This window comes from Vanacampus margaritifer, chromosome 19 (genome assembly GCF_051991255.1).
Source record: "Vanacampus margaritifer isolate UIUO_Vmar chromosome 19, RoL_Vmar_1.0, whole genome shotgun sequence".
Lineage (NCBI taxonomy): Eukaryota > Metazoa > Chordata > Actinopteri > Syngnathiformes > Syngnathidae > Vanacampus > Vanacampus margaritifer.
In genome coordinates, this window is record NC_135450.1 from 15,455,150 (window position 1) to 15,482,970 (window position 27,821).

At 40.8% G+C, this 27,821-nt stretch overlaps 3 protein-coding genes across 12 annotated transcripts in view; 1 reads left to right on the forward strand and 2 right to left on the reverse strand.

The window, feature by feature from the left end:
• Positions 1-14,277, reverse strand: part of bcl11bb (BCL11 transcription factor B b) — a 39,233-nt gene extending 24,956 nt beyond the window's left edge. For both annotated transcript variants that reach the window (XM_077553148.1, XM_077553149.1), the window contains exons 1-2: positions 13,646-14,277; positions 1,051-1,434 (exon numbers count right to left, since the gene is read on the reverse strand). In XM_077553148.1, the coding sequence (XP_077409274.1) occupies positions 1,051-1,434; positions 13,646-13,709 (448 nt within the window). In that variant the 5' untranslated portion in view covers positions 13,710-14,277. The remainder of the gene's footprint in view (positions 1-1,050; positions 1,435-13,645) is intronic.
• Positions 1,282-27,768, forward strand: ccnk (cyclin K). Of its 8 annotated transcripts, none has more exons than XM_077553150.1 (15): positions 1,282-1,493; positions 4,693-4,761; positions 10,569-10,648; positions 12,229-12,383; positions 20,813-21,054; positions 21,143-21,224; positions 21,742-21,873; positions 21,954-22,059; positions 22,159-22,216; positions 22,322-22,491; positions 22,616-22,815; positions 22,894-22,924; positions 23,007-23,084; positions 23,954-24,519; positions 27,127-27,768. In XM_077553150.1, coding segments are annotated over exons 3-14 (1,797 nt in total). In that variant the 5' UTR covers positions 1,282-1,493; positions 4,693-4,761; positions 10,569-10,647; the 3' UTR covers positions 24,496-24,519; positions 27,127-27,768. The 8 variants fall into 8 exon arrangements, with proteins under 8 accessions (XP_077409276.1, XP_077409277.1, XP_077409283.1 ...); XM_077553151.1 differs by having other exon boundaries at positions 20,816-21,054; XM_077553157.1 differs by lacking the exons at positions 1,282-1,493; positions 4,693-4,761; positions 10,569-10,648 and adding an exon at positions 19,724-19,788 and having other exon boundaries at positions 10,658-12,383.
• ccdc85cb (coiled-coil domain containing 85C, b) overlaps positions 24,879-27,821 on the reverse strand; it is a 36,245-nt gene continuing 33,302 nt past the window's right edge. For both annotated transcript variants that reach the window (XM_077553159.1, XM_077553158.1), the window contains one exon: positions 24,879-27,273. In XM_077553159.1, coding sequence (XP_077409285.1) covers positions 27,184-27,273 — 90 coding nt within the window. In that variant the 3' untranslated portion in view covers positions 24,879-27,183. The remainder of the gene's footprint in view (positions 27,274-27,821) is intronic.

A 27,821-nucleotide genomic window follows, 5' to 3' on the forward strand; every position in this document is an offset into this window, starting at 1 on the left:
AAAACTAGACTAGACTAAACCAAAGGCCTCATTAATAAACAGTAACTGGGACTAAATCGATATGCATTTTCGTCGACTAATGAAGGCAAAGACAAAAATGTGCTTCACTTAAAATCTGGACTAAAATCTATGGACATTTTAGTTCATGAACAAAAATGAGATAAAAATTATTTGATTTTGTAAAATCTTGTCACTGTCATGTGAACTCGTTTCTTTCTTCCTATTCTTGTTTTCTTTTTGACTTCAATTTATGTTTTAGACTTGTAATGTGTTTTCTTTGTGTTTATATGTTCAATAAAACATAAACCAAAAAAAATGGAAACTTAGTAGCCACTTGTTGATATGCTGTAATTGTGTGTCAAGTTGTTTTTAAATTAATTTTAAAAAGATTTGAGAAAATTTTATGTGAAATAGTTTTTAGATCCCAAAAAATACAAAACAAAAAAATATATAACAGAAGTAAATGTGACTGTCCTGAATAAAAACAGGATGAGGTTAACTAACTATTAAAAACGATCAAGCGGAATAGAAACTTTGCTAAAACAGACTACATTTTAAAATGGCTGATAAAAATAACACGATATGCAAGCGAAGTGAGCATTTTTTTTTTTTGTTTACCCGCCAAAATGTCGCCGCAATTAAAAATCACCACAAGGCCTGTGCCATACTGCCATAGAAAGACAAGTAAAAGTGTGTGTGCTTCTATTACACACACACACTCAGTGTTCCAAAATGGCTTCATAATGAACAGTTATGACACACTAACATAGAAAGACAAGCATGTGTGTGAGTTATTTTCTGATGGCCCAACAGACAAAATGTCCTCACAATTAAAAAAAAATAATAATTAAACATAGTGCCACACTAACACAGAAAGAAAAGTATTTGTGTGAAACTTTTTTTTAAAAAAAAAAAAAGAAAAGTAAAAAGCACAAATCTTAGAAATGATTAAGGATTATAACCCAAATAGATGTCAAGTCAAAATGTCCTCACAATGAATAAATGTCCACACTAACATATAAAGACAAGCGCAGATGTGTGTCCTCTTACCTCCTTTCTCCTGTTTGGGGCAGATCCCCTTGGCCGGAGTCAGCCTCCTGTGGGCGTCCTCGTCCCTGCCGGGCGTCACCTGCACGCCCACCTCCACGGGCAGCATCGGGCGCCCCCTCCCCATCTCCAGGGCGTGACCCCGGGGGGAGATGGGGATGCTGGCGGCGCCGCCCGCCTCCCCCGGCTTGACGGAGAAGGAGCCCGGCGCCCCCTGCGGGGGTCCGCGGCACAGGCGGCGCTTGTGCTCGATGAAGACCAGGATGTCGCCCAGAGGGAAGTTGGTCTGGCACTGGCCGCACGTCAGCAGGTCGTGCTCCTCGGGGCCCCGGAGGGCGGCGGCGGGGGCCGGCGACGGGGATCTCGCCCTGGCGTCATTGCCGTCGACTGCGGGAGGGAGACGGAGGAAGAGTTAGTTTTTAAGACGAGACTGCAAAAAAAAACAGGTGACAAAAGTCATCACTGTGTTTATTTAAATCACTGGTGTGCAAACTACGGCCTGGGGGCCATTTGTGGCCCACCATCCATTTTTTAGTGGCCTAAGACATATACTAAGCATTTGACACAGTTAAAATAAATAAATAAATGTTTGGAGGTGGTCAAAGTAAGTAAGTAAAAAAATAGGTGCCACTATTGCAAACACATTTGTTTATATACTCGGCATGCAAAACAACACAAATTGTGTCTACAATTTATTTTTTTTACGACTCAACACAATTTCTCGTCATAATATTATCCTTATATATTGTCCTTCTGATTTTCTGTATATGGCCCTCAAACGAAAAAGTTTAATAGAACTACAAAGGGGCTTGGTACAGAGCCCTGTGGTGAATAGCTAAAATCCACAAGTAATTAACACCCAGCCAAAATGTATTTGAATTGTCTATAGAAGCCACAAGAGGGCAGCAAAGCACATTTCTTTCTCAATAAGTCTAAATGGAACGCCTCGCCTCACTTAATTGGTACCAAGATGACACAAAATGGCGGCAAATAAATAAATTAGTTTTTAATGGATGTTGCTTTGGCCTGGCTAGTAAAAGTAGAAGTTTGATTGTTTTTTCCTTTTTTGATAACTTCTGCACACAAACTAGTCTCTCTTTTATGAACTTTAACTTCATATTGTACTCGTACTGAGAAGAAGAAAAGAAGAAGAAAAAGATGAAGTCTCATTGATGGCAAATATCAAACTTCTCCAAATCTGTTGTGCATGTTGTTCATCATCCATGGCGATTTCGCTCCTGTTTTTTTCACCCCCAAAATCGACATTAATCAAAATCTCAAGCGCGGCTGACTTTGTCGCTCTATTTTTGTTTTGTTTACATTGTCATCGGTGGAGGTTGAAAAAAAAAATAACAAGCCTAGTAATGAGTAGAAAGTACACATCCGTTTCCGGATATATAGAAAGTAAAAAAAAAAAAAATGCTTAAAAAACGAGAAAAAAAATCTAACAAAGAACGTATTACTCAATGTGAACAAAATTGTTTGTCTTTAGATGATAAAAAATAAACTTGGCAAGATTTCTTACAAGCAAACCTAATAGCCTCACCAATGTCCTAAAACGTGTATTTATACTACGTACTACCTTATACTGCCATTATAAAGTGTAGTTATACTACCTACCTTGATAGAATAATTATATTTCTTATTTTACTCATAACAAATAATAAAATCTCAATATCAGGCTTTTAAAGAAACAAATACTAAAAGTAAAAAACAACAACAAGCACACTCAACGTGCGACCCGTCATCTTGATTACATTTGACTTTTCCACCTGTTTCCTCCTCAAACTTCAGGAGCGATACCTCCACCAAGGCACGCGTCCTCATTTCTTTCCAACCAACCCCGCCGCATGCTCGCCGTGCGGTGACGAGATCGCCCGATAAGAGGAACCCGTCGCCACCGCACGACATCGTCGTCCCCCTTGCAAGTTCCGAATTCAGGGAGCGCGACAAGCCGCCAGACACCTGCTCGGCTTATCCGACACACATCGGCGTGGGCGGCGCCCAGAAACACTACCGAGCGTCTGTACCGTGCGTGTGCGTGTGTGTGTGTGGCCAGGAAGCTCTTCATCTCACAGTGCATGCTGGGTTTCCGCTAGCGGCATTCGCTTCTTTTGCAGAGCTGTCTCACACACACACACACACACACACACACACACACACACACACACACACACACACACACACACACACACACACACAACAAGGCCGCATCCATCCTGTGTGTGTGTGTGTGTGTGGCACATTAAAAAAACGGGACGTGTGTGCAGGTGAGTCAAACAGTGTATTCTCCGCAGACATAAAATCTATAGAGGTCCTGTTACCAGAGTAAATCTCATTCTTCACACATCTGACACGGACATTAATAACCATCTCTCACACACACACACGCACACACACACACACACGCACACCCTATGGCGGCGATTTAGTCCCTTAGCTTAACGCAAATCCCAAACGGACGACCTCGGAAAAAAAAAGTGTCCTTTTCCCCAAGCCGGAAGCTTCGAGGAGGCTCCAGGTGGGATGGAAGAGGAGGGGGCGTCAGGGCCAACGTGTACCCAGGGAGAGGTGCTGATGCCTGGGAGAGATGCGTAGCCTCCCCCCCCCCCACCCCAAAACCTCCATCTCCCTTCTCTCCAAACATGACACCCCTAATAATTGCTAAGGCTAAGATAACGACTGTGTGTGTGTGTTTGTGTGTGTGAGTGTGTGCGTGTGTGTGTGTGTTTGTGTGTGTGTGTGTGTGTGTGTGTGTGTGTTATCAGTGCATAGATCCTAAACTCGCTTATCTCCCGTCTCAGACTGTCAGAGCGCCGTTCCTCCTCCAAACTTCCCGCCGCTTCTCCATCCCCCAATTTTTCCCAAAATGTTTTGCTATTCATTCACCCCCCCCCCCTTTAAAAATAAATAAATAAATAAAATAAAACGCCCCCCCCTCCCCCCAGCACTCGCCTACGTTCCACCCCCGACATGGAAGGACTGGCGCGGCGCCAGATCATTTCCATCTCATCATCTTTGGCGGCGGCGAAGGAACACAAACGCATATTTACCTGCGGATCACACAGCTTGCGGCCGCCGTTCGCCGAGACGCGCCGCTAATAGATGCGCGCGGCGGCCATGTTGCACGCGCGCGAGGTATATTAGAGGCGAATCTCACACGCCGCCGCGTTCATATTTGCGGCCGAGACGATGAGGCAGGTGGCGAGATGGCGTCAGGGGAGGGAAGCCATCCATGCGCAGTTTTTAGATGAGGGGTGCGCAAAGTGTGGCACGCGGCCCACATATGACCTGCTGCCATTGAGATTTTGCTAATAGCGTAGTTGCCCGAGTCATTTTGAACGACACGGAAAAGTCAACAAAGAACGAGTCTCGTGTCCGCCGCACAATTTTTAGCAAGCACATCCCTATTTTTATTGATATTGTGACAGTAAGTTAATAATGACTTGCCTAATGTGTGCTATCAAGCTAACAATTTGTTACATTAATTTAGCCTTTTTTTTGCTAAATTTGGTTCATCAAAATGTGTTTTTTTTTTTTTTTTTACTTACTTCAATAAATAAAGTTACAAATACAGAATTAGGCACAAAAGCGCTTTTATTACCTGTGAAATATTTGTAATTGTGTGTTGTTGTTTTTTTAAAGGTTCCAACTGACACTGAATGAGACACCAGGCAACCGGCAACTTGACCTCCTTGTGCCACTTGGACAAAGGTAGGCCCATGTTTGTTCACCAGGTTGCAAAAGTACTCACACTGTGTACTTAAAAAAGAAGCGCCTCTGCTACAAGTATCGGTTCAACTCCTGTACTGAGGTGTCGGTTAAACACAAAAGTCAAATGAGTTGTTAGGGTCAAACTTGGCGCAAAGTAGACGTTCTCTGAACACAAAATCATTTTCATCTCGCAATACAGTCATGCAGACGCAAATAAAGAAGAGTTTCACAAATACTGTAAATGACTCTACATGTGGTTTGTGCTCAAAAATCTCTTCCTTTGTGTTATATTGCCACCACATAGATGCTATTTGTTAGCCTGTCTATGGTGTTTTACATTGTGTGTTAGCATTGAGCTAGTGGAAGGAAAAGTGTGCAGTGGTTTTAAATACAGATTGAAGCGCCTTTTTTGGGGGGGGTGGGGGGTGGGGGGGGTGTCCACTGTTTTCCAGACATATGTAGAAAAAGTCCTAAGTCAGGTCACTCGTATCTCAAGGAACTCAAATACAGTATAAATATCTGAAGAAGAAAAAAAAAACTTTCTATGCACACACAGTAGTGTCAAACTTGGACATCTCACTCGGACCCTTTCTCACCTGTGGGGAAGTGCACGTGCAGGCAGCAACCGAGCGTGGAATGTTTGCAAAGGGGAGCCTGTGTGTGCGTGTGCGCGTGTAAAAATGGAAACACGCTAAAGTCTGTAGCGGCGTGAGAGCCTGTCAAACACGCGGTCGAGCCGTGAAACTCAAGCTGCTTGGCCCGCTCTCACTCTCTCTCTCGCACATGAACACACACACACACACACACACACACAGAATGGCGTCAGGCAGCCTTAGAGCGCCCCCTATCTGGCACCAGCATCACTACTGCACGTCCATCTGCACACAAAGTCAGCTGAGGGCCTCTTTTGTTTGCTACTATCAAGCGCATTAAAAAGATTATTTGACTTTCATTATATATTTTTTCTTTCAATTTTCTGAATATATTCATCCCTTTTTCTTTTTTTTCATACAAAACGAGAAGAGAATTTTTTTTATTTATTTCGATTTAAAAACTTCACCATTTCTATTCTAAGGCAAAGTTTTATTTATACCAATTTCCAAATCCGTATTACTTTTAATGGCGAGTTAAAAATAGTACTTCTGCGGTTATTTGTAATGTTTCGTCACATATTTATTAGGCACGCAGTCATAATTCAGACGGACAGCAACAAGACACCAGAACAGAAATCAACAAGACACTTCATACGGCTGACGGATTTTGAAAATCATCTGCGATTTTCTTTCATTTGATTTTTATTCCTCCTCATTATTTTCAAACACAAGCAATACATTAATCTGTATTACAATAAAAATAAGATTTATTATACAAACTGTAAATATTTTGGGTTTTTTAGGTTTGGCTTACACAAAAATGAATGCGACTGGAGCCATAAATGAATTTGAAAGTTGTGAGTTGTTCACTTACTAAACACTTTGACTTCCAAAAATTCAACAAAACGAAGCGTGGCGTCAACAAAAGTCCGTTTTTCATAAGTCAGACGACAGCAATAATGCAAACATATGTGTGGCTTCATCACGTCAACTTGTCATGAAGCAATGATATGGAAACATGTGGACTGTCCTTCCTAAACACTCAACTTATCTAGACACAACATAAATAATACGCCCCCCCCCCCCCCTTCCAAAAAAAAAATATATTCCAACAGACTGCAGCCATTGCAACTTGAAAATTAGATTTATTGCTCAGCCCTACAACAGTTAAGGTAACTGTCATATATGACGACAAAGTTCTATCTACTCCGGATTTGTATTGGGAAGGCAAAGGTAGCTTAATATCTCTAATCTTTAAAAAAAAATAAAAAATCATAATAGGACAGATTTTTGCGATTGTTAACCTCATTTGTGCCGCGGCTTTGTTACATGAGCATCATTTGTGCGCTGGCGGAGGTTGTTCAAAGCGAGCTCGGGGGGGGGGGGGGGGGGGTGTTTTGCGAGCTTGCATCAGCGGCCTTTAATAAATCTCATAAAAAGCCTAATGATGGCGGTCGGCCTGAGACAAAACGCTGCCTGCCTGGGAGGGGGGCACAAATTCCCAGCCAGGTCTGTCGCTGGAATTTCAAGGAAAGAGAATTTTGTACTAAATGGTCATGTTGCAAACCCCCCCATGCATGCGTGTCTTTGTTTGCATTTTCCCAGGGAAAAACACACACACACACACACACATGTTCGCCCCCAGTGTGATGCGGGGGAGCGGGTGGAGGTGGTGGAGGTGGTGGGGGTCTTCTGTTTATCAAAAAATGACCAATGACAAACACCAGTGTCAAATACTAATTTTGTGAGTTTTTATATCTTTGTGATTTTTTTTTTTTTACACCAAAAACTTGAATTTTGTCAACTTTTCTTTCTTTTTTTGGTTTACTTGTTGGTGCTATTTTTTCCTTTCATTTTAGTTTGTTTTTATTTTATTTTATTTTTTCAAAAATTTTAATTTTGTCTTTTTTTTGCTTATTATTGGGTGTGTGATTTTGAAATTGTTTCTTCCTTTTGTGTGCATTTGTTTTTTCTTCATTTTATGTCTTTTTTGTTGCTTTTTTTTCACAACTTTTAAATCTTTGTTCTTCTTTTTTATGTAGGTTTTTTCTATTTGTCCCAAACTTGAATTTTGCCCACAATATTTTTGGGTTATTCTGGTTATTGTGTTTGAGCGTGATTTTTTATTTTTTTTTTATCTTCATAACTTTTACATTTTCTCATCCTTTTTTTGTTTAGCTTTCTTCTTTTTATTAAAAACTTGAAATCTCACAACTTTTTTTGCCATTTTGTTTTTGCTTTGAAATCTATTAAGCAGATTTTTTTTAAATGCTTTTTAGTTTGTATATAAATTGATATATATTTATTTGTTTATATATCTTCTATTGGATTTTTTATTTCATTAAAAAAAAGGAAGATCCATTAGTGGAATTTAAAGAAAAAATCATTTTCCACAAAAAAATCACACTCCCCTCCCCTTCTTGTCTTTGTTTGCGTTTTCCTAGTTTAAAAACACACACACACACAAGTACGCTCCCAGGGGCGGTGTGGGTGCAAAACGGGGGTGAGGGGGGGTTGACGGGGGGGGGGGCTTACATGTGTGTGATTGTCACTCCCGTCGGGAATAAACGACACCGGCGACGACATTGCAGATGGCTGCAATCAAAAATTCAAACAACAAGCGGCTTCGCTTTAGCCTCCGCCTGGACGAGGAAAGGCGGACGAGAGCCCCCGCCGATCCTCGCCGTTCGCCGCCGATGACTCGGAAAGGCGACGAGGCGCAATGTGGGTAGATAGGCATCGGCGTTTGACAACTTTTGCACGATAAGATAGCGAGCAAGCGCGGCGTGCAAAATTCATCAGATGTGCTCGGCTGACGACGCTGAAATATTCAAGCAAAATGAGGGAACAAAGTGAAATGGCCGACAGCCAATCGGGAGCCAATCAACGCCTGCGAGCTTGTCGTCTGCTTACTTACACTCTGTGTGTGTGTGTGTGTGTGTGTGCGTGCGTATGTGTGTGTATGTGTGTGTGGCCATATGTTGCAAATAAAGCAGGAAAAAAAGTGTTGAGCAGATCAGATGAGGGGAAGGCGCATCCGTTATACGGGTGACGCCTTTCGTCAAGCGGCTAACGCACGCTAAAGTTCACGTTAGACGTCAAAACAAAACAAAAATGGTCTTTGTTGGGATTTTGTCGCGTGGCGGCCACAATATCCACGTTATCGGTCGATAATCGATATGTAGGCAAGAATAGCCAGAAGGTTGCTAGCTGTGTGTGTCTGTGTTTTTTTTTTATCCACAACTAGGTGTTTTTGAAAAAAAAAAATTTATTTATAGAATAAAAAAATATATCTTATTTTTTTTATTTTTTTTACCCAAAGACCAATGAAAAACACATAATCCCAATTTTTTTTGTTTATCTTTTTATCAAAATATAAATAAAGAAATACCGTTTTGCCTTTTGCCTTTTTAATCCAAAATTTAATGTAATTTATTGTTATATTTCACATTTCAAATGTTGTTTTTTGTAGACTTTAGTGATTTTAGTTTCCAACCTTTATTATGCTTTTTTTTTTTTGGTTTTCTTTCTCACCCAAATTTTGAACTTGTTTTTTTTTTTAACATCTTTTTTTAGTTAGTTTTTTTTCTTTCATTCTTTTTATACAAAACTCGATCCACAATGAAAATCGTATCATCAAATTTTAGCTACCTTTTTTTTTCTTACTTGCTTTGATGATTTTTTTTTTTTCGTCTTTCCATCGACTCCAAACGATTCAGTTTACAAAGTATCACAGCATTATGCATTTTTAATTTATTTTTTGCTTAACTATTCAACCAGGTGAGACTTGCATAATAAATCCGTAGTATTCTGGAGTATTTTTAGTCTGCTTTGATAATATTCAATATTCCACTTAGTTGTTTATCACTGAGAATGTTGTATAAATATAGCCGTGTGTTTTTTCATTAAGGCTGCGTTGTGCTTTTTCTCACACCACGTAAACATCATGTCTCAGATATCCTTTTTCGTTGCTCTAAATGAGCCTTCAGAGAAAGTGAAAACAGCTAGCGATATTGTCATTAGGAAGGCTAATTGTATTACTTTTGAAAAAAAAAAAGAAGCAAAGCATGAGAAATGGTGCTGGTGTTTGTGCAGTTAGTTTTGGCTCAAGCTACCGTTTGTATGCATGCTAAGAACAGAGGCAGTAAAGGCAGCACAACGATTCTTCTTCTAGAAGACCTCAAATTACAGAAGAAGTGGAAACATGATAGTTGCTGTGGTTCAATGAAGAACGCTTGTTGGCTATGATATGTGAAAAGGCGACATTTCAGGCCTTCCCAATTATTACTGTGCCTTTTGAGATCATCAGGTCTGCTGCAGAAAATATCACATTTCAATGAATTGATCCCAAAAATAAATGTTCACAGTGTTCCCTGCATTTTCACTGCGGAAAAAAAATTTTTTGGGGGGGGGGGTGGGGTCCCTATCTTGTTATTGTGTATCTAATATAAAAGTATTGCTTTTACGCCACCTTGAGGTGTTTTGGTGCCGAGGAACTATGTTGAATCAAGTTGAGGAGCTTCATATAGTGCTTTGGCGCCATCAATATCAATCAGCTCACTTAAACGTTGTGATACTGCACTCTTTTTTTTTTTTTTTTTGCCACATACTGATTAAAGTAAAAGCTAAACTTGATCTTGGGACTAGAACACATTTGGGGTTTTTTTTCCTATACATTTAATGAGCAACAAATATTTTTGCTTCACAAATGACGTCTCAATAAAATAAAAGTACGTGAGTTCTGTTTCAGCACCCACAAAAAAACACCCCAATTTTATTTATGCAAGCGTAGTAACAACAGATGTCGTGTAGTGTGTGCACCTTTAAGGGGCGTGGCCTTTTTTTTCTTTTTTTTTTACTGAGCTTTATTTTACTTACGTAAGTAAACACAACACAATAGTTATGATGTGATAGTCTTTTTACTTTTTGACGCCGACGAGGCCACAATTCCACAAAGCCTCGCTGTCCAGAAATATGCCGCCATTCTGGTTCGAGCCTTCGGGGCTCATCGTCGGCGTGACTCGAATGACTGCAAAAAAAACGGCAGCCGGCCCACCTGCGGCGACTTCTAGTGTAAGCGGACACCCGCCTGACAGTTGACACCTCAACTCATGCTCACCTTTTTACGTTATTCCCATCAAAAAAAAAAAAAAGTACATGATAATAACCACTCGTTAGGTGTTGACTTAATCAAATGTGCTCTCCTTCCTCCAGCCTGAGGTGCGATCTGACTCTGGGTAACCGGAACAATCCACCTTAAGGAAACAGCCCACAGTGACAAGCTCAAGTCCAAAGTGAGACAATTTGACCGTTTTTTTGCGTGTGTGTGTTGTCCTCGTCCTTGTTGTCTGAGTGTAAACACTAATTGGAATTGGCCCGCGGCGAGGCTGCTTTGCGTTTGTCCCCAAACCCAGTTCCAGAACAAGTTGGGCTTGATGAGTGCGGCCTGCTCGCCACGCTCACCAGAAAACGACGACGCGCTTTGCTTTCATAACACGCTCGCACGCATTGTTATACAAAAAAAAAAAAGTCTGATTTTCTTGTTCTAGGAAATGTCACCCATACATGCTTCCATTCATTTTCTATGCCGGGTTAGCGTTAGCGTTAGCCTATCCCAACTGACTAGGGTGAGAGGTGGGATACACCTGGGACTGGTCACCAAACATTAGCAAACACAAACAGTATACAGTAGATATGAAAAGTCTGCACACCCCTTATCAAATGTCAGGTTTTTGTACCATAAAAAATGAGGTCAAGATAAATCACTTCCAAACTTTTTTCACCATTAACCTGTACAAGTTAAATTAAACCAACACCCCCCCCCCCAAAAAAAGGGCAAGAATATGTGGTGTTTTTCAAGATTGAGGAAATTCTGAAGTTCCAAATAGCAGTCTGTGTTAGCACAAAACCCTCAAGCTTTTCCGAGAAAGCAAAAAAAAGCCTACTAGAACATCTGAACCTTCACTGGAGTTAATCAGAGCCACTGAAAATTGAGGCAGCTGCGTTCTGATTCCCATTTAGCACGTGCGTTTGAATTTGATTGGCTCACCCTGAACAGAGCCACAACCCCAGTTACAGGAGGGTGTGTACACTTGTGCAACCACGCCAGTTGTTATTTTCTTCACTTGTAAAAAAAATTTTCCAGTTGTGTTGTTGGGTCACAATGGTGGAAAAAGTTTCGCTTTTTTTTTTTTTTTTTTTTAAATACATCAGTCCCCCCAAAAAAGGTTCATTTGAATAGGGGTGTGTATACTTTTTTTTTTTATTAAACATTTGCTGTACAGTTGTTTTTATATATATATATGAAGGACAAAATGAACTGTAGGAGTGTCTTTACACCGTCCAAATTGTGATTGCTTTTTGTCTTGGCAGGGTGCACCGGGGGTGACATTCAGACTTCCGCTACACACACACACACGCACATCAAACCTATTTTTTGTTGCTTATAGAACAGCATTAAACCAAATCGACTATGTCGAAACTTCCTAACAAACACACACGAAATAAAAAGAAAGTGTGTGCATGTGTCCGGATTCGGATGGTTTGGTGGAAATGTGCGCCCTGCCGAGGTTGACATCGGGCTTCCGCTCGACAACACACACACACACACACATTCACTTCTTACATGTCGTTCATTGCAGTTGCTCGTTCTGATTAAACCAACGCAAAATGGCTGATTGGGGGGGGGGGGGGCGAAATGTGGATGGCGTGGCCTTGGCGTGGGGTTTTGTTTTACTGAGGTGACATTCAGGCTTCCGCTCGACACACACACACACACACAGCCGTAATAATGATTTGACTCATCTGTTTAGGCGTCTGGAGCGAGCTTGAGTAAACAAGACAAACATTATCGCTTCTGCATTGTTTGTGCGAGTGTCTGTGCGTGCGCGTGTGTGTCTGTGTGTGTGTTGTGTTAAAACAGGTAGGACCAGATTGGAGGCCCTTCTATTTTTGCGCGGCCAACCATCTTGCACTCCGAGTCCGGAAGACACTTCTTCGCACCTTCGTGTGGATCAAGTTCAAAAGCAGGTGTGTGTGCGTGTGTGTTATGCAAAGCGACAAAAAAAAAAAAAAAAAGACATCAAACAAAGTGACCCATGGCTGCGAGCGGGGGTGGGAAATATTTAACTGTTACGCCAAATTTGCACCCCCCCCACCGCCCCTCACCTCGAGAGCCCTGCAGCAGACAAATGAAAATATGCAAACTTCTTTTTCTTTCTTTTTTTTTTTCTGGCATGATGCGTGCAGGTAAATGACACACACACACACATGCACACACTTGACACTTGACACACACACCCTCAGGTACAACTGTAGTTTGGAATGTGTTTTTTTTTTTTTTCTCTCTCTCGCTCATCCACACTGTAAAATTAATTGTCTGCACATCAATCAACGCGACTAATTAAAATAATGCAAAACGTCCAATGTGGCTGGCTGATTGTAATAACAACAATCGTAAAAGTGTGCAATCGTGAGGGAGAATTGCATGAAAGAGCTCCTCAATTGTCTGACTAAGTGATGAGGATCAATAATTTGTAACACACATAAAATAAAACATTGGCCCCAGATTACATCATGAGGCTGGCGTGCATTGAATTAGAGCGATTAGGCCTCGTCTATCAAATTGGATCGAGCAGCAGAAAGCACGAGATGAAGGTTCAAATTGATATTAGGATTGGGATTAGAGGACACTTTTAATCTTTGACACACTGCAAATAGATAAGTGTGTATTATCACAAATGGCTGCGACGAGATAAATTCTTTTAAGAAATCAAATGAGCAAAAGTTCTTATCTCGTCATGCATGATTTCGTCTGTTTAAACAAACTTTAGTGCAGTGTGCGTGTGCGCGTGTGCGTGTGTGTGCGCGTGTGTGTGTGTGATGATTGCAATAAGAAGCAAAAACAACTTTAACGTGACGAACACGTGCGATGATTTAAAAGGCGATTGTTAACGTTTTGTACGAGAGAAAAAAATGTTTTTGCAATTGTACAAATAACACGTTCGTCAAAACAACACGTTGTTTAAATAAAAGCCTGTTTGTGTCGCTACTAAATGACGACAAAATTAAACGCGAATGTTTACAAAACACGCTTGAATTTTCTGTGCCTATTTCAAGTTAGTTCCGTGATGTTTTAAACGCGTTGGACACCCACGTGGCGAAATCAGATAGCGAAAATGCCCGTTTTTAAATTCGCTCGCCTGCCAGTTGAAATGAAAACCATCTCGAGGCGCGTTTTCTTCGTAGCGGCCACAGAAAAGATGTCGCGAGGGCATCGGCGTGCATCTCACCTGGCGCCGTCTCCCGGTGGCTCAACGACAAGTGCTGCGGGTTCACCTGCTTGCGGCGGGACATCGCCCCGGCATTTACTCTGGCATCGCCCGGTGAACGGCACTTGGAGTCGGCTCGGACCGTCGTGTCGGTCCGCTGAGGCTCTCGGCTGGACCGGACCCTTACTCCTCCGTTTTAAAATTGGGATTTGATTCGATTTGCTCGTCTTCCGCGAGAACTGGTGCGCAAGTTTGGCGGGCGCGCGAGGATGCGCGCTGCACGCTGTCCTTCTTCGGGCCGAGAGGAAACAAAACACCTGGACGTGCACAGCAGCAGGACGAAGAAGCCACGATGCCAAAACAAAAACAAAAAAAAACTGCAAAATCCTGCGCTGTGATGCTGCTTTCTTGCCGGTGTTAATTTAGGATCCCGCTGCAAGCAGTTTCCTCTTCTTTCGCTGCTGGTGCACTAAAAAAAAAAAATACAAATGACCCTTTGGCACCGGCTCCTTGTGTGCGTTTTGGCATCTGCGCTCGGAACGGCAACTCTTGGCTCCTGTGGCGGGAGACTCGCTGATGGAGAGAGAGAGAGAGAGAGAGAGAGAGTGAGCGAGTGAGAGAGAATGCATGGGCAGACAAGACACCTCCTCCTCTTCTTCCTCCTCCTTGTCCAACAACACAGTCCAAATGTTTCCTCCTGCTTTCCCTGTTGGGTCTTGTTTAAGAGGACGACCCCATTTGTGTGTGCGTGTGCGCGCGCGTGCTTGAGAAGTGCCTGGCAGGGCCGGATCAAGTGGGGCCGATGGCTGGTGTTGCATATGCCCACCCCACTTAGTTGTCTTTTTGTTTGTTTTTAATATTGACAACAAAAATCTTAAAGGTGTAAAATAATTGACATAAGGTGCGTTTGCAGGATGCTACATGCATGCCAGACCTACAGGAGGCGCTGCTTTGCACCTTTGTCGTTTTAGCTAATCGGAAGAGGGAAGAAAGTTACTCTGCTTTTTTTTGTTGTTGCTTGTACGTTTCTCCTGGCTGTCATACTTAAGTAAAAATAAAAAAATAAAAAAAATAAACAATTTTAATGCATAGCAAATAAACATTTCAGCCAATCAAAAGCAAGAAGAAAGTCTTGCAGAAAAGGTGTCACAGAGGGTCTCCCAAATGTTACGCTTTAGTATGTAGGTTGAAAAAAATAATAATGACAACCAAAACAAAAGATAAAAATATATTCCAAATCTATAGGAAGCGTTATAACCATTAAGGCCATTTTAGCCAATCAGAATCTAAAAGAAAGTAATCAAAATAAATTTTCTGACCTTTATTGACATTTTAGACTTATTATATTTTTGATTCATCGTATCAAACTGCCATTCTTCAAATTGGCAGGGGTTGTCCTCTGTAAATGAAACATTTCGTTGACAAAACAGGAAAACGTAAAATTAAATAAATCTTCAAAAAAATCTTTTCATTACCATCTTCATCACCTAATTCTCAATTAAATATACTTTATCTATTTAGTATTATGTGCATAGTTTTTGAAATAGTGTAACGTTTTTTTTTTAATAATAAAAAGCATCAATTAAAAGTCATGGAAAAATCATTATTTTCAGTTTGCAGTGAGTTGGCTGACATTTGAAGGACTTAAAAGCATGTTGATGCCATGACCATCGACACGCATGTGAGACAACAACGCCCTCTGTTGGCTCACGAGGGTAGGCCGCTTGTTAAACGTGCCAAGTGTATCTGCTCCTCTCATCAATTGCCTGTTTAGAGCTGCAGAGATGGCAAAAGGACTCCCACGCTCCACTTAAATTGAATTACAAAAAAAATTATCAATAATAATCAATAAGTACCTCTAAAAAGTACATGCTCTGAAAAATACTGAAGAAAAAAACAGAATTTTTACTGTAACTTACAATACCTATTTTGATAGCATGAAAAAAAAACTTGCTAATTCTCATAACTTTTTTTTCTTTTCAGATATGATGGAGAATTTCCAAATTAGTATTTTTTAGCAAACGACATCAACAAATACACCGCTCCAATCCATCAAGGTACGGCAATGCCCTCGCATGCGGGCAAGGAGAGCCACATTGATGCCCTTTTACTGCTTCTTTAACGCAACCCAAATTCACACACGCGGTCACTTTTGGACAGTAGTTAGGAAAGTCTTCTTCGTTTGCGTCTTCTCACTGTATTATACTGCCCCCGCTGGACGAATCGTGCACACCAGCAGGAGTCACAATAAATCACCTAATCTTTTCATTGCATTTAATTATGCTATTACAGTATGTTTTATAAAGCGCAAGGCTATTAAAAAGCAACTAATGAGCCGTCATCATTCACAGCGGCGAGCTGATGTAAAGCAGTAGAAATACATTGTCCAATATAAAACCGCAGCGTTTAAATGTTGACACCATTTCCTGGTGGAGCAGCAGAAGCAGAAGAAGAATCCGCGTTTGCGCTCCCGCTCGCCACAGCGGCGATACATTTAACGCCGGGCCATTAATAAAAGATGCTGAGCAATTTTAAGAGCATTAGAAGTTTGATTGCTGCGGGGCAGGCCTGGGGGACTTTCAGGCCCACTAATTATTTATATAAATGAAATGTCATCTCGGCTCTGGCTCAAGTAGACGTAAGCTCGGCAGACGCGGCGCCGCGGCCCGGGACGGAGATGGCACGACGACGACGGCCCTCGGCCGAAGTGGCGCACAATACATTTGGAAACTTTAAAGTTGTTAGTTCATCATTTTGTTTGGACTTTTGTTTTTTAAATACAGGCAGTTTTGATTCGTTTTTAGAACGAGTTTTTTTTAAATGCCTTATTTATTTGTTTATTTATTTTAAATACAGAGTATTTGTCGAGCAGAAGATTTTTAAAAAAAAACGTCAACTCCATTTTGGTTTGATGCAGCGTCTGACCCTCGCCGCAGTGTTGCAGTAAAATTAGTCGTTCTTTACCGAGGATAAATAATATATGCCTATGAGTGAAGTTACATTATCAGTCTGCATGTGTTTTTGCACAGTTTATGGTGAAGTATAACAACACCACATGCATGCAGATACTATTGAACTCGACTATGGCGTTTTGCATTGTTAGCATTAAGCTAAACAGACTTTCCTGTTGAGTGTATCCCTACCGCCAATTTATTTTAAAATTTCAAAATGATAGCTAAGTATTACAACAACAACAACAACAAAATTGTTTCCCTCTAAATCAAACCACCCCACCTTTGAACTGGTAAGCTTATCCCTACACATTTATCCAAATTTCAAAATAAAAGCCAAAAATTGAATATTCTTTGTTTTTCTCCTCTAACTCCTGAATTGTTTGACGCATTCAGAACGTTGAAACTTTAAACTAGTAAGCTTATCCCTACCACATTTTTTTTTCTAAATAAAAGGCAAAGATTATGATTTTTGTTTTATTTTTCTACTTTTTTTTTATCGATTCAAACCATCGTAACTCAAAATGTCTACCCGTTCATCTTCGGTTTCCACATATAGTAACTGATCCAAACAATTTCAACTAAAACATGTTCTGCTCATTCCAGGTCATTGTATGTCACTCCATGTCATCCGTATCATTCCACAACATCATTTAGCCTCAAAGAATTTACACGCAATTTCTCAAGAAATTGCATTCTCTAATTCTCTTTGTTTGATGTTAAGTTTGACAGTCAACCAACTGGGAGTGGCAAAAAAAATAGTAATTCATGTCGAGCCGTTAGTATCTCAAGGCACCAGTTTCCTGGGGCAGATGGACAACGCTAAATGATGTGATGCTCGATTAAACATGCGCCCCCAACTGGCAGAAATGTGTAACTGTACACACCTCCCAACTTTTTGGGGGGGTATTTTCAGCTTTCTGGTATTTTTTTTTTTTCTTGTTGTAACCAGACGGATGCTAAAAGAAAAACACAAACTGGAGTTCACGCACACTCTCTCCGGCTCCCTTGATCCTCACCCGTGGGTGCTCTCAATAATACATCAATGTCTCCATTATAGCTTGTACGCGCAGGCAGTTTAGGCTGCACGCGGGGTGGCGCCGCGCACGCGGAAAATACCCTTTGTGGACACGGGAAATGTTTTAAGTCCAAAGTGTTGCCTCCGAGGGGACACGCTGAGTGCCGGCGCCGAGCCGCTCGGTACCTGAACGCACCGCGGGGTGTTTAGAAGAAACCGGGCAAAGCGCAAGAAAGTTTGGGCGTGCTAACACTAACTTTCTAATAATCTATAATATATATATATATAAAATCAAATCTAATAAAGCATCTTCATCTTCATTGGTGACTCTATTCAGGACAAGCACTACAGACGATAGATGGATCAATCAATTAAACGTAAATAAAAAATATATTTTTTAATTATTACATTACAGTATCCTCTCATATGGAAAATAAAAACTATTTTTTTAAAGGGCAATTACTACATGAAATAATGTAAATTATTTTTTAAAAGACTTCAAAATGTGTACAGTACATAAAAAATGACTAAATCAGTCAAATCAAAAGGAAATTATAATGTAAAATATGTAATTAACACAGTTTAAAAAATATATATTAAAAATATTCAAATAGACAAAAAATTAAAAAGCGATAACAAATGAATGAAAAATGTAATTGAAATATATACAAATATATGCAACATAATATGTACAAAAAAAATAATAAAAAGAAAATTACCAATTTGGCCGATGTGCAAGAAAATAATATAAGATGATATGAACAATTAATATGTTGTATGTTGCAAATAAAGCTGTGAAAATAGATCGAATTTTTTAATTTAAGTAAATAACTTTGAAAAATAAAGTACATTTGAAAACATGTTGAAATTATAAAAAAAAAATAGGCCATTGCATACGAGGACAAACGGGGCACACAATGCAGTTTTTATGAGTCAAAAGTGGGTTGAAAAAAGAAAAGAAGGGAATGTGGCACCCTTGGGGTCAAAGGCCGCGCCCATTTGGATGCGTCAAAGCTCAGCATGACATAAACAATGAGAGGTCCACTTCATGGAAATATGAATATTGCACTCATCTGAAGGCACAGCGCTTCATTATGCAATGTTTAATATTAATAAAGAAAGTAGATAGATATATTATTCATAAGCTGATTTACTGTGGAATCCATGAATGTGTGTGTGTTCGCGTGTGTGTGTGTGTGTGTGTTGACGTGAGTGACACATTGAGACGCTCCCTTGCTACGGGCGATACAAGCAGACGACGCTCTTACTCCTTTTCCATCCTGACAATTCCTGCCAGTGGTTAAGAGGATTTGTCCGAGCACGGATGAATTTATAATGAATGCAGATTCCCCATTTTTAATCGGGGGGGCCTAAATGATTCACCGCGGGTGCGTCTCAGAGGTGCGCCCGCCATGCGGTTCGACTGATGTCATTGAGGAACTTGTTTTTCACGGCAGGTCGTGACATGATGTCACTTTTAATTGTTGGGGATATATTAACAGCCAAATGAGAGTATCGCTGCATTTTTGGGGGGTAGTTGTTGCTTTTGGTCTACAAGCTCCCAAAAGTATTCTATAAGCGAGGGCATGTTCATTTCTTCTTCCCATCGTGCATTTTTAATAGTAATATTTTTCATGTCATTCTAAAACTATCCAATCATGGAAGGGGGATTTGAAAGTAATGTAGTAGCAGGCATACCTACCTATCTGTATTTTGACTATGTGAAGCACTATGTAAATCTCCTCTGTGAAAAGTTCTGTATGAATACATTTTATTTACTCATGAACAACGCAAAGCAAAATGCACTTTCTGTGATTATAGCACGAGTAATAATTAAAAATACTGTCAAACGTCACATTTGATTCAATTAGACGCCACTTGTTCTCTAGCACTTGATCTCAAATACCTTTTTTATAAACGATGTCAGGTGTCACATTTGATTAAATGAGACATCGCGTCCACTGTTTTCTCCACATTGACAAGTAGTTATTTGGCTCCCCCTAGTGTTCGTAATTGCAAATACAGGGTACGATGCAGTACATACACAGACAGTGCAGTAAAAAAAAATGCGCTAGACATGTTAGTTTATCAACCAAAATGTAACTCTAAATGTCACATTTTCTTGTTCAGCTCCCCCCCTCCCCCTATCTCCGTAGGGTTCGGAACATTTTGGAGTCCATTTACCAGCAATTCAAGTGAGTTTGTGGCACAACTAAATAAAAAAAAAACGGTCTGGTGTGCTAAATAACAGAAAATAAATATTAAAAATAATATTCAGCAAAAAATGTAATTATATCTTCAATTGTCAATATTCAAAATAAAAGTTTTAAAACGTTGAATTCGCCTGCCGTCGTACCGGATATCGTGTGTAAGCGTCATTACGTCACAGTACGTCCCATCCGCCTGAAAGCATAATGGCGGCGCTCTTACCACTCACAATGGACGCTGCTTGTTAGCATAGTTTGAGCCAACCCCCGATTGTACCTGCAAATCGTTTGGAAGGATATTTTCACGCCGACATGTTAAAGGTAGGACACGCTCTGTCTTTAGAAATATAAATTAAGCCTTTGGCAAATATTAATCAATTTGTATCCGGTTGACGTATTGCATCGGACTTAGCATGCTAGCCCGTTAGCGTGTTAGCTAGCCGGCAACGGTTAAATAGCAAAGTGACACGTTCAGGTTTCTCATTATTTCGCATTTTACATAATTCTGTAACATAAATGCTGTGTGGGTTGTTAATAGCGTAGTGGTTATGTGTCACTCATGACCTAACGTAGCTGTACAGCCAGGGTTAATAATTTGTGAATAAAAATCGGACCTCTAACTGTCGAACACTCGCACGATGAGGCACTGATAATGCTGGACTAGCATTTTTAAACATGTTTGTTCTTTATAGTCGGATTTTTTTTTTGTAAGTATTTTTAAAAAAACAAGTAAGTCCCCACCTATTAAAAAAATACTCTTTATAAGGTTTCTTTTCTGGGGGAAATGCAGGAACGACAAATAAGAAGTCAATGTAATAAATATTAAATACACGCCTGTCAATAATGTGCCCGGCACTTGTTAGAGAAAACGTTTTATTTACTTGCTTTTGCACTTTGAAATTATTGGGGAGCAGCTAGCCTAAAATCTAGTATTAGCATTATTTTAGTGTAATACAACTGCAGCACTAAATCAAATGATGACAATGTTTGAATGATTTTTTTCAATGGCCAGCAGGCGGTCAACGCAGGCCCCTCGACCTCGGTGGCCTCCCCCCAGCCGGTGAAGGAGTCGAAAGACAACGCGACGCTCGGCCAGCAGGCCATGTTGGACCACATCAAGCCATGCTGGTACTGGGACAAGAAGGATTTGGCACACACGCCCTCTCAGTCGGAAGGCCTGGACCCGGGTACGGAAGCCCGCTACCGCAGGGAGGGGGCCCGGTTCATATTTGACGTGGGCACCCGACTTGGCCTGTATCCTTTTCCATGGCACGTGTTTCAAAAGATGCTCGTAGGAAATAATATAGGCAGTGTCAGTATTTGTTTTCTTGACCACTGGCAGACATTACGACACACTGGCCACGGGCATCATCTACTTTCACCGATTCTATATGTTTCACTCGTTCAAGCAGTTCCCCAGATATGTAAGTTCACAACGTATGCCTGGGAAAGGACAAAAAAAAAAGGTTTATAAATGTCTTTTGAAAAATCTTTTTTTTATAGAGTTCAAATTTATTTGGAGGAAAATATTTTTATTTTTTAGATAAAAGTCAAGAAAGTGTCAATTTTTAGAGACACATTTTCTAAAAGAAGAAAAACTTTGTTCCTTAAAAGGTTGGGGTTTTTATTGTGAAGAAAGGTTGTACTTGGAAAAAAATCTTTCATTTCTTTACATTTATTGTGAGCAGAAATTTGTATTTTAAGTGTTTTTTTGTTTTGTTCTTTAGCCACATTTTGTGAAAAAAATATTTTTAGACATCCTTTCATACAATTTTTTTGTTAATTTTTTTCAGGAGGGAAGTTGTATTTTTCACTGACTTTTTTTTCTGTCAAGTAGATAAAGAAAACATTCCAATGAACAACAAAATTGATAATTCTTATGAAAAACAGAAAATGTTATTTAATAATAATAATAATGTTAATGGCATGTTTGTGTTTGAGGTGACGGGAGCTTGTTGTCTCTTTCTGGCGGGCAAAGTGGAGGAAACGCCCAAAAAGTGTAAAGACATCATCAAGACGGCTCGCAGTTTGCTCAACGACGTGCAGTTTGCTCAGTTTGGAGACGACCCCAAGGTCACCCTCGCAAACCTTGCTAGAAAATCAAAATAAGTTCACTACTTTTGCTTAAAAAACAAAACAAACGTGTGTTGCAGGAGGAGGTGATGGTGTTGGAGCGAATCCTGCTGCAGACGATCAAGTTCGACCTGCAGGTGGAACACCCGTACATGTTCCTCCTGCGTTACGTCAAGCAGCTCAAAGGTTGACGCAGGCATATTAAAATTGCACACTATGGGTATTGTCGTCTTTAGTTGACGTTTGACATCTCGTGTGACGTTTGACATCTCGTGTGGTTGAAAGGGGAGAAGAACAAAGTGTGCAAGGTTCTCCAGATGGCGTGGACCTTCGTCAATGACAGGTGAACCTCTCGTTACGTGACCGTGCACGTCAATTCACATTGCTGAGCAAGGGGCGTGGCTTCCAGACGACCTGTAGTAACCCCTTTCACGCCCCCCCCTTGCAGCTTGTGCACCATGCTGTCGCTGCAGTGGGAGCCGGAGATCATCGCGGTGGCCGTCATGTACCTGGCGGGCCGCCTGTGCAAGTTCGACATCCAGGAGTGGACGGCCAAGCAGTCGTCCCGCCGCTGGTGGGAGCAGTTTGTCCAGGACGTCCCCGTCGAGCTGCTCGAAGGTACGCAAATGCCGGCAAACTCAAACAAAGCATAAAAACCAACACACAACGTCCATAAGAAGGAAAAAGTAACTGTCATGACAAAAATCTCAAAGTTGATAAACGCCGCTGGATGTTGTGTTAGACATCTGCCATCAGATCCTGGACTTGTACTCCCACGGCAACAAGCCCATCCCCCAGCAGCTGCAGGACAAGCCCGCCGCCCCTGCCCTGACTCCCGCGCCCCCGGCGCCGCCGTCGTTGGTCGCCAACCCGCCCCCGCCGCCGGCCAAGAAGACGTCCCCGCAGGGCGGCAGCCCCGCGCGGCAACTCAAACGAGCACACGTGAGACAGCGCCTCGCTTGCTTCCATTTTGCTACTGCGTCGCGCCGCCGGCCACTAAAATCTTTGTTCTCCCTGCAGACCTCCCCCAAGGAAGAACCAAAGCCCCCAGGTTCGCCCCCAAACCATTCTGTATTACATCTACTGGTAACACTTTGAATATTTGAACATGTTTAATATTCTTTCATGTTCAGAACAAGTTGGATTAAAGATTCCTCGACTGGAGAGCCCCATGCCGCCGCTGCCCACCTCGCAGCCGCCACCGCCGCCAGGTACGGAAAAACCCAAAATGCACTTCATAGTCCACCTCTCACAACAAACACACGCAATCTAGACAAAAATTGTTGAATGTCATTTTATTTTTGTATAATATGTAATATTTTTGCCAAAAATAGTTTTATATCTTTGGGAGGGAAATTATTTTTTAACCTTTTTTTTTTCCCCAAAAATTGCATACTCTTATAAAAATGATTTTTTAAAATAAAAAGTGCCTTAAGTTTGGAAAGGGGTTTTATCTTATTTTAAAAGTTAATATGCCTTTTTTGTAAAAATAAATAAATACAAAAATGTTATCATACTTTTCAAAAAGTTATGAATTTAAAATAGCATTTTATATATCAAGAAAGTTGTTTTATTGTTTTGTTTACTAAAAAAATTAATGCATGTTTTTTTCACAAATTTTAAGCATTTAAAATTTTCTCAACTTGCTTTCAAGAAAGTTGTAAATTTTATTTTAAAAAGTTCGAGATTTATTTTTTTAGTCATGCATTTTTTTTTACAAAAAAATTCTTAGATGTTTACAAATAAATATTTCCCAAAGTTGTATATTGTACTACTAAAGGTTATGTGTTCCTTTTTTAAGTTATTTTTTTAATATGAAATTAATGTAACAACTTACTCAATTGTAAGTAATATAATTTACAAAAGTCATGTATTTAAAAGTAATTTTTCAAAAAAATATTTTTCTTCTTTCAAAAAATAATGTCAAAAGTAATCTTTTCAAAAAACAATTTATGTATATATATTTTTAGGTGGGGGAAAAAGTTGTATATTTAAACAAAAAAGTCAAACAAAAAAAATATTTTTCTCCCACGCGTGTAAGCTTTCAAAATCAAATATTTTTTTCAATTTTTCATTTAAGAGCGCAAACCCGCCGCCCCCGCCCCACCCACTGAAGCGGAACCGCCGAGCGAAGTGGCTCCCCCGCCCCCTCACGCGCCGCCGCCCAACCAGCCCCACGCGCCCCCTCCTCTCCCACACCGTCCGCCCCCGCCGCCGCCCTCCAACTACGTCATGTCCACCACCAGCTCATACATGTCCAGCGAGGGCTACCAGAGTCTTCAGTCCATGATGAAAACGGAGGCGGCCGCCTACGCGCCCCCCATGCCGCCTACCTACGCCCCACCGATGCCGCCCTACCACGTGTACCCGCCGCCAACAGCCCCGCCGCCAGCCCATCCTCCGCCGACCGGCTATCCGCCGCCCGCCATGCCTCCCAGCTACCCGCCACCGGGCTACACCAACTTCCCCCCGCCGCCCCACATGCCCCCGACCCACGTGCCCCCGCCCATGGGCCTCCCCCCTGCCGGGTACCCGCCTCCACCTGTGCCGCAAGGCCAGTCGCAGGTTCCCCTGCCCCCGCCGCCTGGCATACCCATGAACCGCGGCAGCTGGATGAGATGAACTTCCATCAACAGAATCGTCAAAGTGAGTTGTTATTTTATTTTACTGTTTAGGTTTGGCGGGTACAAAATGTTCACTTTTGACGCCGTTTCCACAATGTTGTCTGTTCAGCCTTTCAAGCAAATAGTAGCCTTCCCAATCACTGAAATTAAAATGTAGCTTCATGTAATAAAATAAAAGTAGTTTCTTCTGAACAAAATGTAGCTTCGTGTAATGAAGTACAGTTTCTTCACAAAAAATATTCAAATAAAAGAAAAAGTGTGTCGCAAATATACTTTGAAAATTGTGGAATTTGACAACTCACCAAACGAAATAACCAAACGTTCCCATTTGTGCCACAAGGGGGCAGTGTCGGTGCAGAAATCAAGCAAGCATGCGAGTCGTTGAATCAACTCTTGTTTATTTTTCTCCTGATTCTAAACTCGGCCAATTCCGCCAGCTGCAATCAGCTCGGATGGCTTGAGGTGGACGGGAAGACGTTACGGTCATGCTAGCCACTACGGGCGGGAATGTCGGCCATTCAGCATCGTCGCTGCGAGTGTTCCAAATGCAAAAACATGTACAAGTTTCAATGTCTAGTATACATTTTTCTATAAGAGAATCATGGCTTCCAGTCACTTCCTAGAAAAAAAGGACACTTTTTACTGGGAATTAAATTCATATTGGGACCACACTGGAGAATTAAAAAGAAAATGGGCCGTCACATTTTACTACCAAAATGTACGATTAAAACTTCCATGATAACTTTACAAATAAACAAAAAGTGTTTTCACAGTGGTGGGTGGGGGTACATGTCCTTTTCCCACCCAAAAAGTTTTTTTTTTTTTTTCACCAAAAACCCTATTGCAGTTTAAAAAAAAAAAAGACTTTTTGTAAAATAAATTGTATTTAAAGCTACTGTTTGGGTTTTGTTTTCGAGTGTGGCCCTAATACTGTTTGCTCGTGAATGGAGGCGCACAGTGGACACGTTTGATTTCGGAAGTGCAAGCTTAAAGAAGGGAGTGTTGCGTCCATCTCTCGGTGCACTCTCTTGCTTCTGACATCAGTTTTTTTTTTTAAGGTTGGGGGGGGGGGGGTACAGCTAACTTCAAAATCCTAAAAAGTTGCAAAGAACATGCACAGCGTCGAGACACTTTCCACTTGCGCGTGACGACGACCTGAGAAACGTGATTGTCGAGCATGCACAGCATCAAACGGGCTCGTTTCAGCGTTTCAAAAGTCCACAGAATTTAAAAAACAAACAAAACAAAAAAAACCTTCTTATTCCCCAGGAGAGAACTAGTAGCCACATAATAACAAATGGTATTCACAATAACGGCAAACTTGTCATTTGTGTTCTAAATAGTTGATCACATGGCCACGCTAGGTTCGCACCCATGACAATTAGCGCAATGCTCAAAGGAGAAGAAAAAAAGAAATTACAAGAATAAAGTTGGAACGCTACAGGGGTATTTTTTTTTAGAATAAGTATTATTTTAAAGGATAAAATTAAGTTATGAGAAGGAAAAATATATAATTTTGGGAAAACAAAAAAAAGTTAAGAAAAATAAACTTATCCTAAGAAAATTCTTGAACTACTGTTTTACCTTTCTATTAAGTCAATTTTCAGTACTTAAGTAATGAGAGAAAACTGATTTTAAAAGTAACTTAATTAGGACAAAATGTCATAGAAAGATGTAATATTACACGTGGTTCCTTTTAATGAGGGGGCGGGATTAATAGTACTTAAAAATATTGTAACATGATCAAAAGTTGGACTTTATTCTCGAAGGTAAAACGTTAACATTTTATCCAGAATTGTGATAGCTGTATTATTTTTCATGTACAATTAATACTTTTAAATGATTTTTTTCCCCACTTGCTATCAACTGATAATATCACATGTGCTGAGGAAACGGGGAACAACCAATCACAGCTCACCTGTTTTCCAAGTGGCAAAATTAGTTTTTAAATGTATTAATTGTTCATGAAAAATTATGACATTATGGACCAAAAATCTTCTTACTGTCAAAAATGGCTCAATGAGTCCTAAACGAAGAAAAAAAAAATCTTGTTATTTTCCAACTTTATCCTTGCAGTATATCTTTCTTTCCTATCTGAGCGTGGCCCTAATCATCGTTGGTGAAATAGAAAAAAGTCAAACATAAACAATGAAGTCTTCCTCTCGTTTGTTTTTATACAGAATATACAAAGTTAACGAGCCCAAAAGGTGCTAAGTCACAGTGGGTCCACGCCACTTAACACTAGAACCGTTTAGACCGTTTTCTACTCACTAGTGATAATAAACATGACAGGGCACCGCTTTGCAAGTGATTCGTCAACAATAAGAAAGTACAATTTGTCACCGTCAGGCTACACTTAAATCTTAATTGCAAGACTTCGTATTGCGCTAACGCTAACAAGAAAACCCTATACGGTCAAGCTCACTGGAGTCTGAGGGGATTGGAAAGCGGTACCCGTAACCCGAGCTAGGGGGCGCTACAGGAGCTCATTAAAAAAAAAAAGGGTCGATATCTTGTGTGCTTGGAACCACCTCACGTTGGCACCTTCAAAGTCAAAGTGGCTGCAACATTGTGGTGAAGGTCAAAACTAGCGCTCGCTAATTTCTCTTGTGTTGTCGGCGTGTTCCAGTTTTTTTTCTAGGGCGGTGGGACATCACGGACTAACGCCCCCTGGTGGCGGGCGGCGCTACAGAGGCCCCTTGAACTGGTTGCCCGACAGGTGCTGGCGGATGGACAGCTTGGAGCCGGCCGCGTCACCCAACTTCCTCCACACCACCTGCACAGCCAACATTTACAAACACAGAATAAATTTGAGGGAGAAAAAGACATGTTTTTCCATAATATTGACTTTTGTATATCCCGCAAAAATTATTTTCGGAAGGGGGGTAAAAAGCTATTTAAAAAAAAAAAAAAACTCTTATTTGCAAACAAAAAGATCATTGAGTGTTTTTGAGACAAGTAGTTTTTTTTTTTTATTCACATTTCATAACCGTCTTGTTCCGCCTGCTATTCATTTTGGCTGTAATTCCACTGTCAACCACCAGAGGGTGGCACCTCATTTTGTGTACATATGAAAGAGGAAGTGTTTCAGCTCGGCCTCGTTTATACTGAAGATGATTGAATGTTAAATCATGTTCAAGTCTGCTTTGTTGTTGATTTTGTCAAGGAAAACATGTTCTTTACTGTAACTACAGAGGGGATTGGTACACTATTTTGAGTGCATTTAAAGACCTTAAAAAAATATATGCGCTGTAGATGCTACAAAAACATACCTATGGACTATTTGTGGTGGTCTTGAACGTGTGTGTGTTTGCGTGCATGTGT

What these genes read in the sequence shown, in the direction of transcription:
- ccnk (XM_077553150.1), top strand. An exon ending in TGGATCAAGTTCAAAAGCAG is followed by an intron (nt 12,384 to 20,812) that starts GTGTGTGTGCGT and finishes TTCAATGGCCAG; the next exon opens with CAGGCGGTCAACGCAGGCCC. An exon ending in GTGGGCACCCGACTTGGCCT is followed by an intron (nt 21,055 to 21,142) that starts GTATCCTTTTCC and finishes GACCACTGGCAG; the next exon opens with ACATTACGACACACTGGCCA.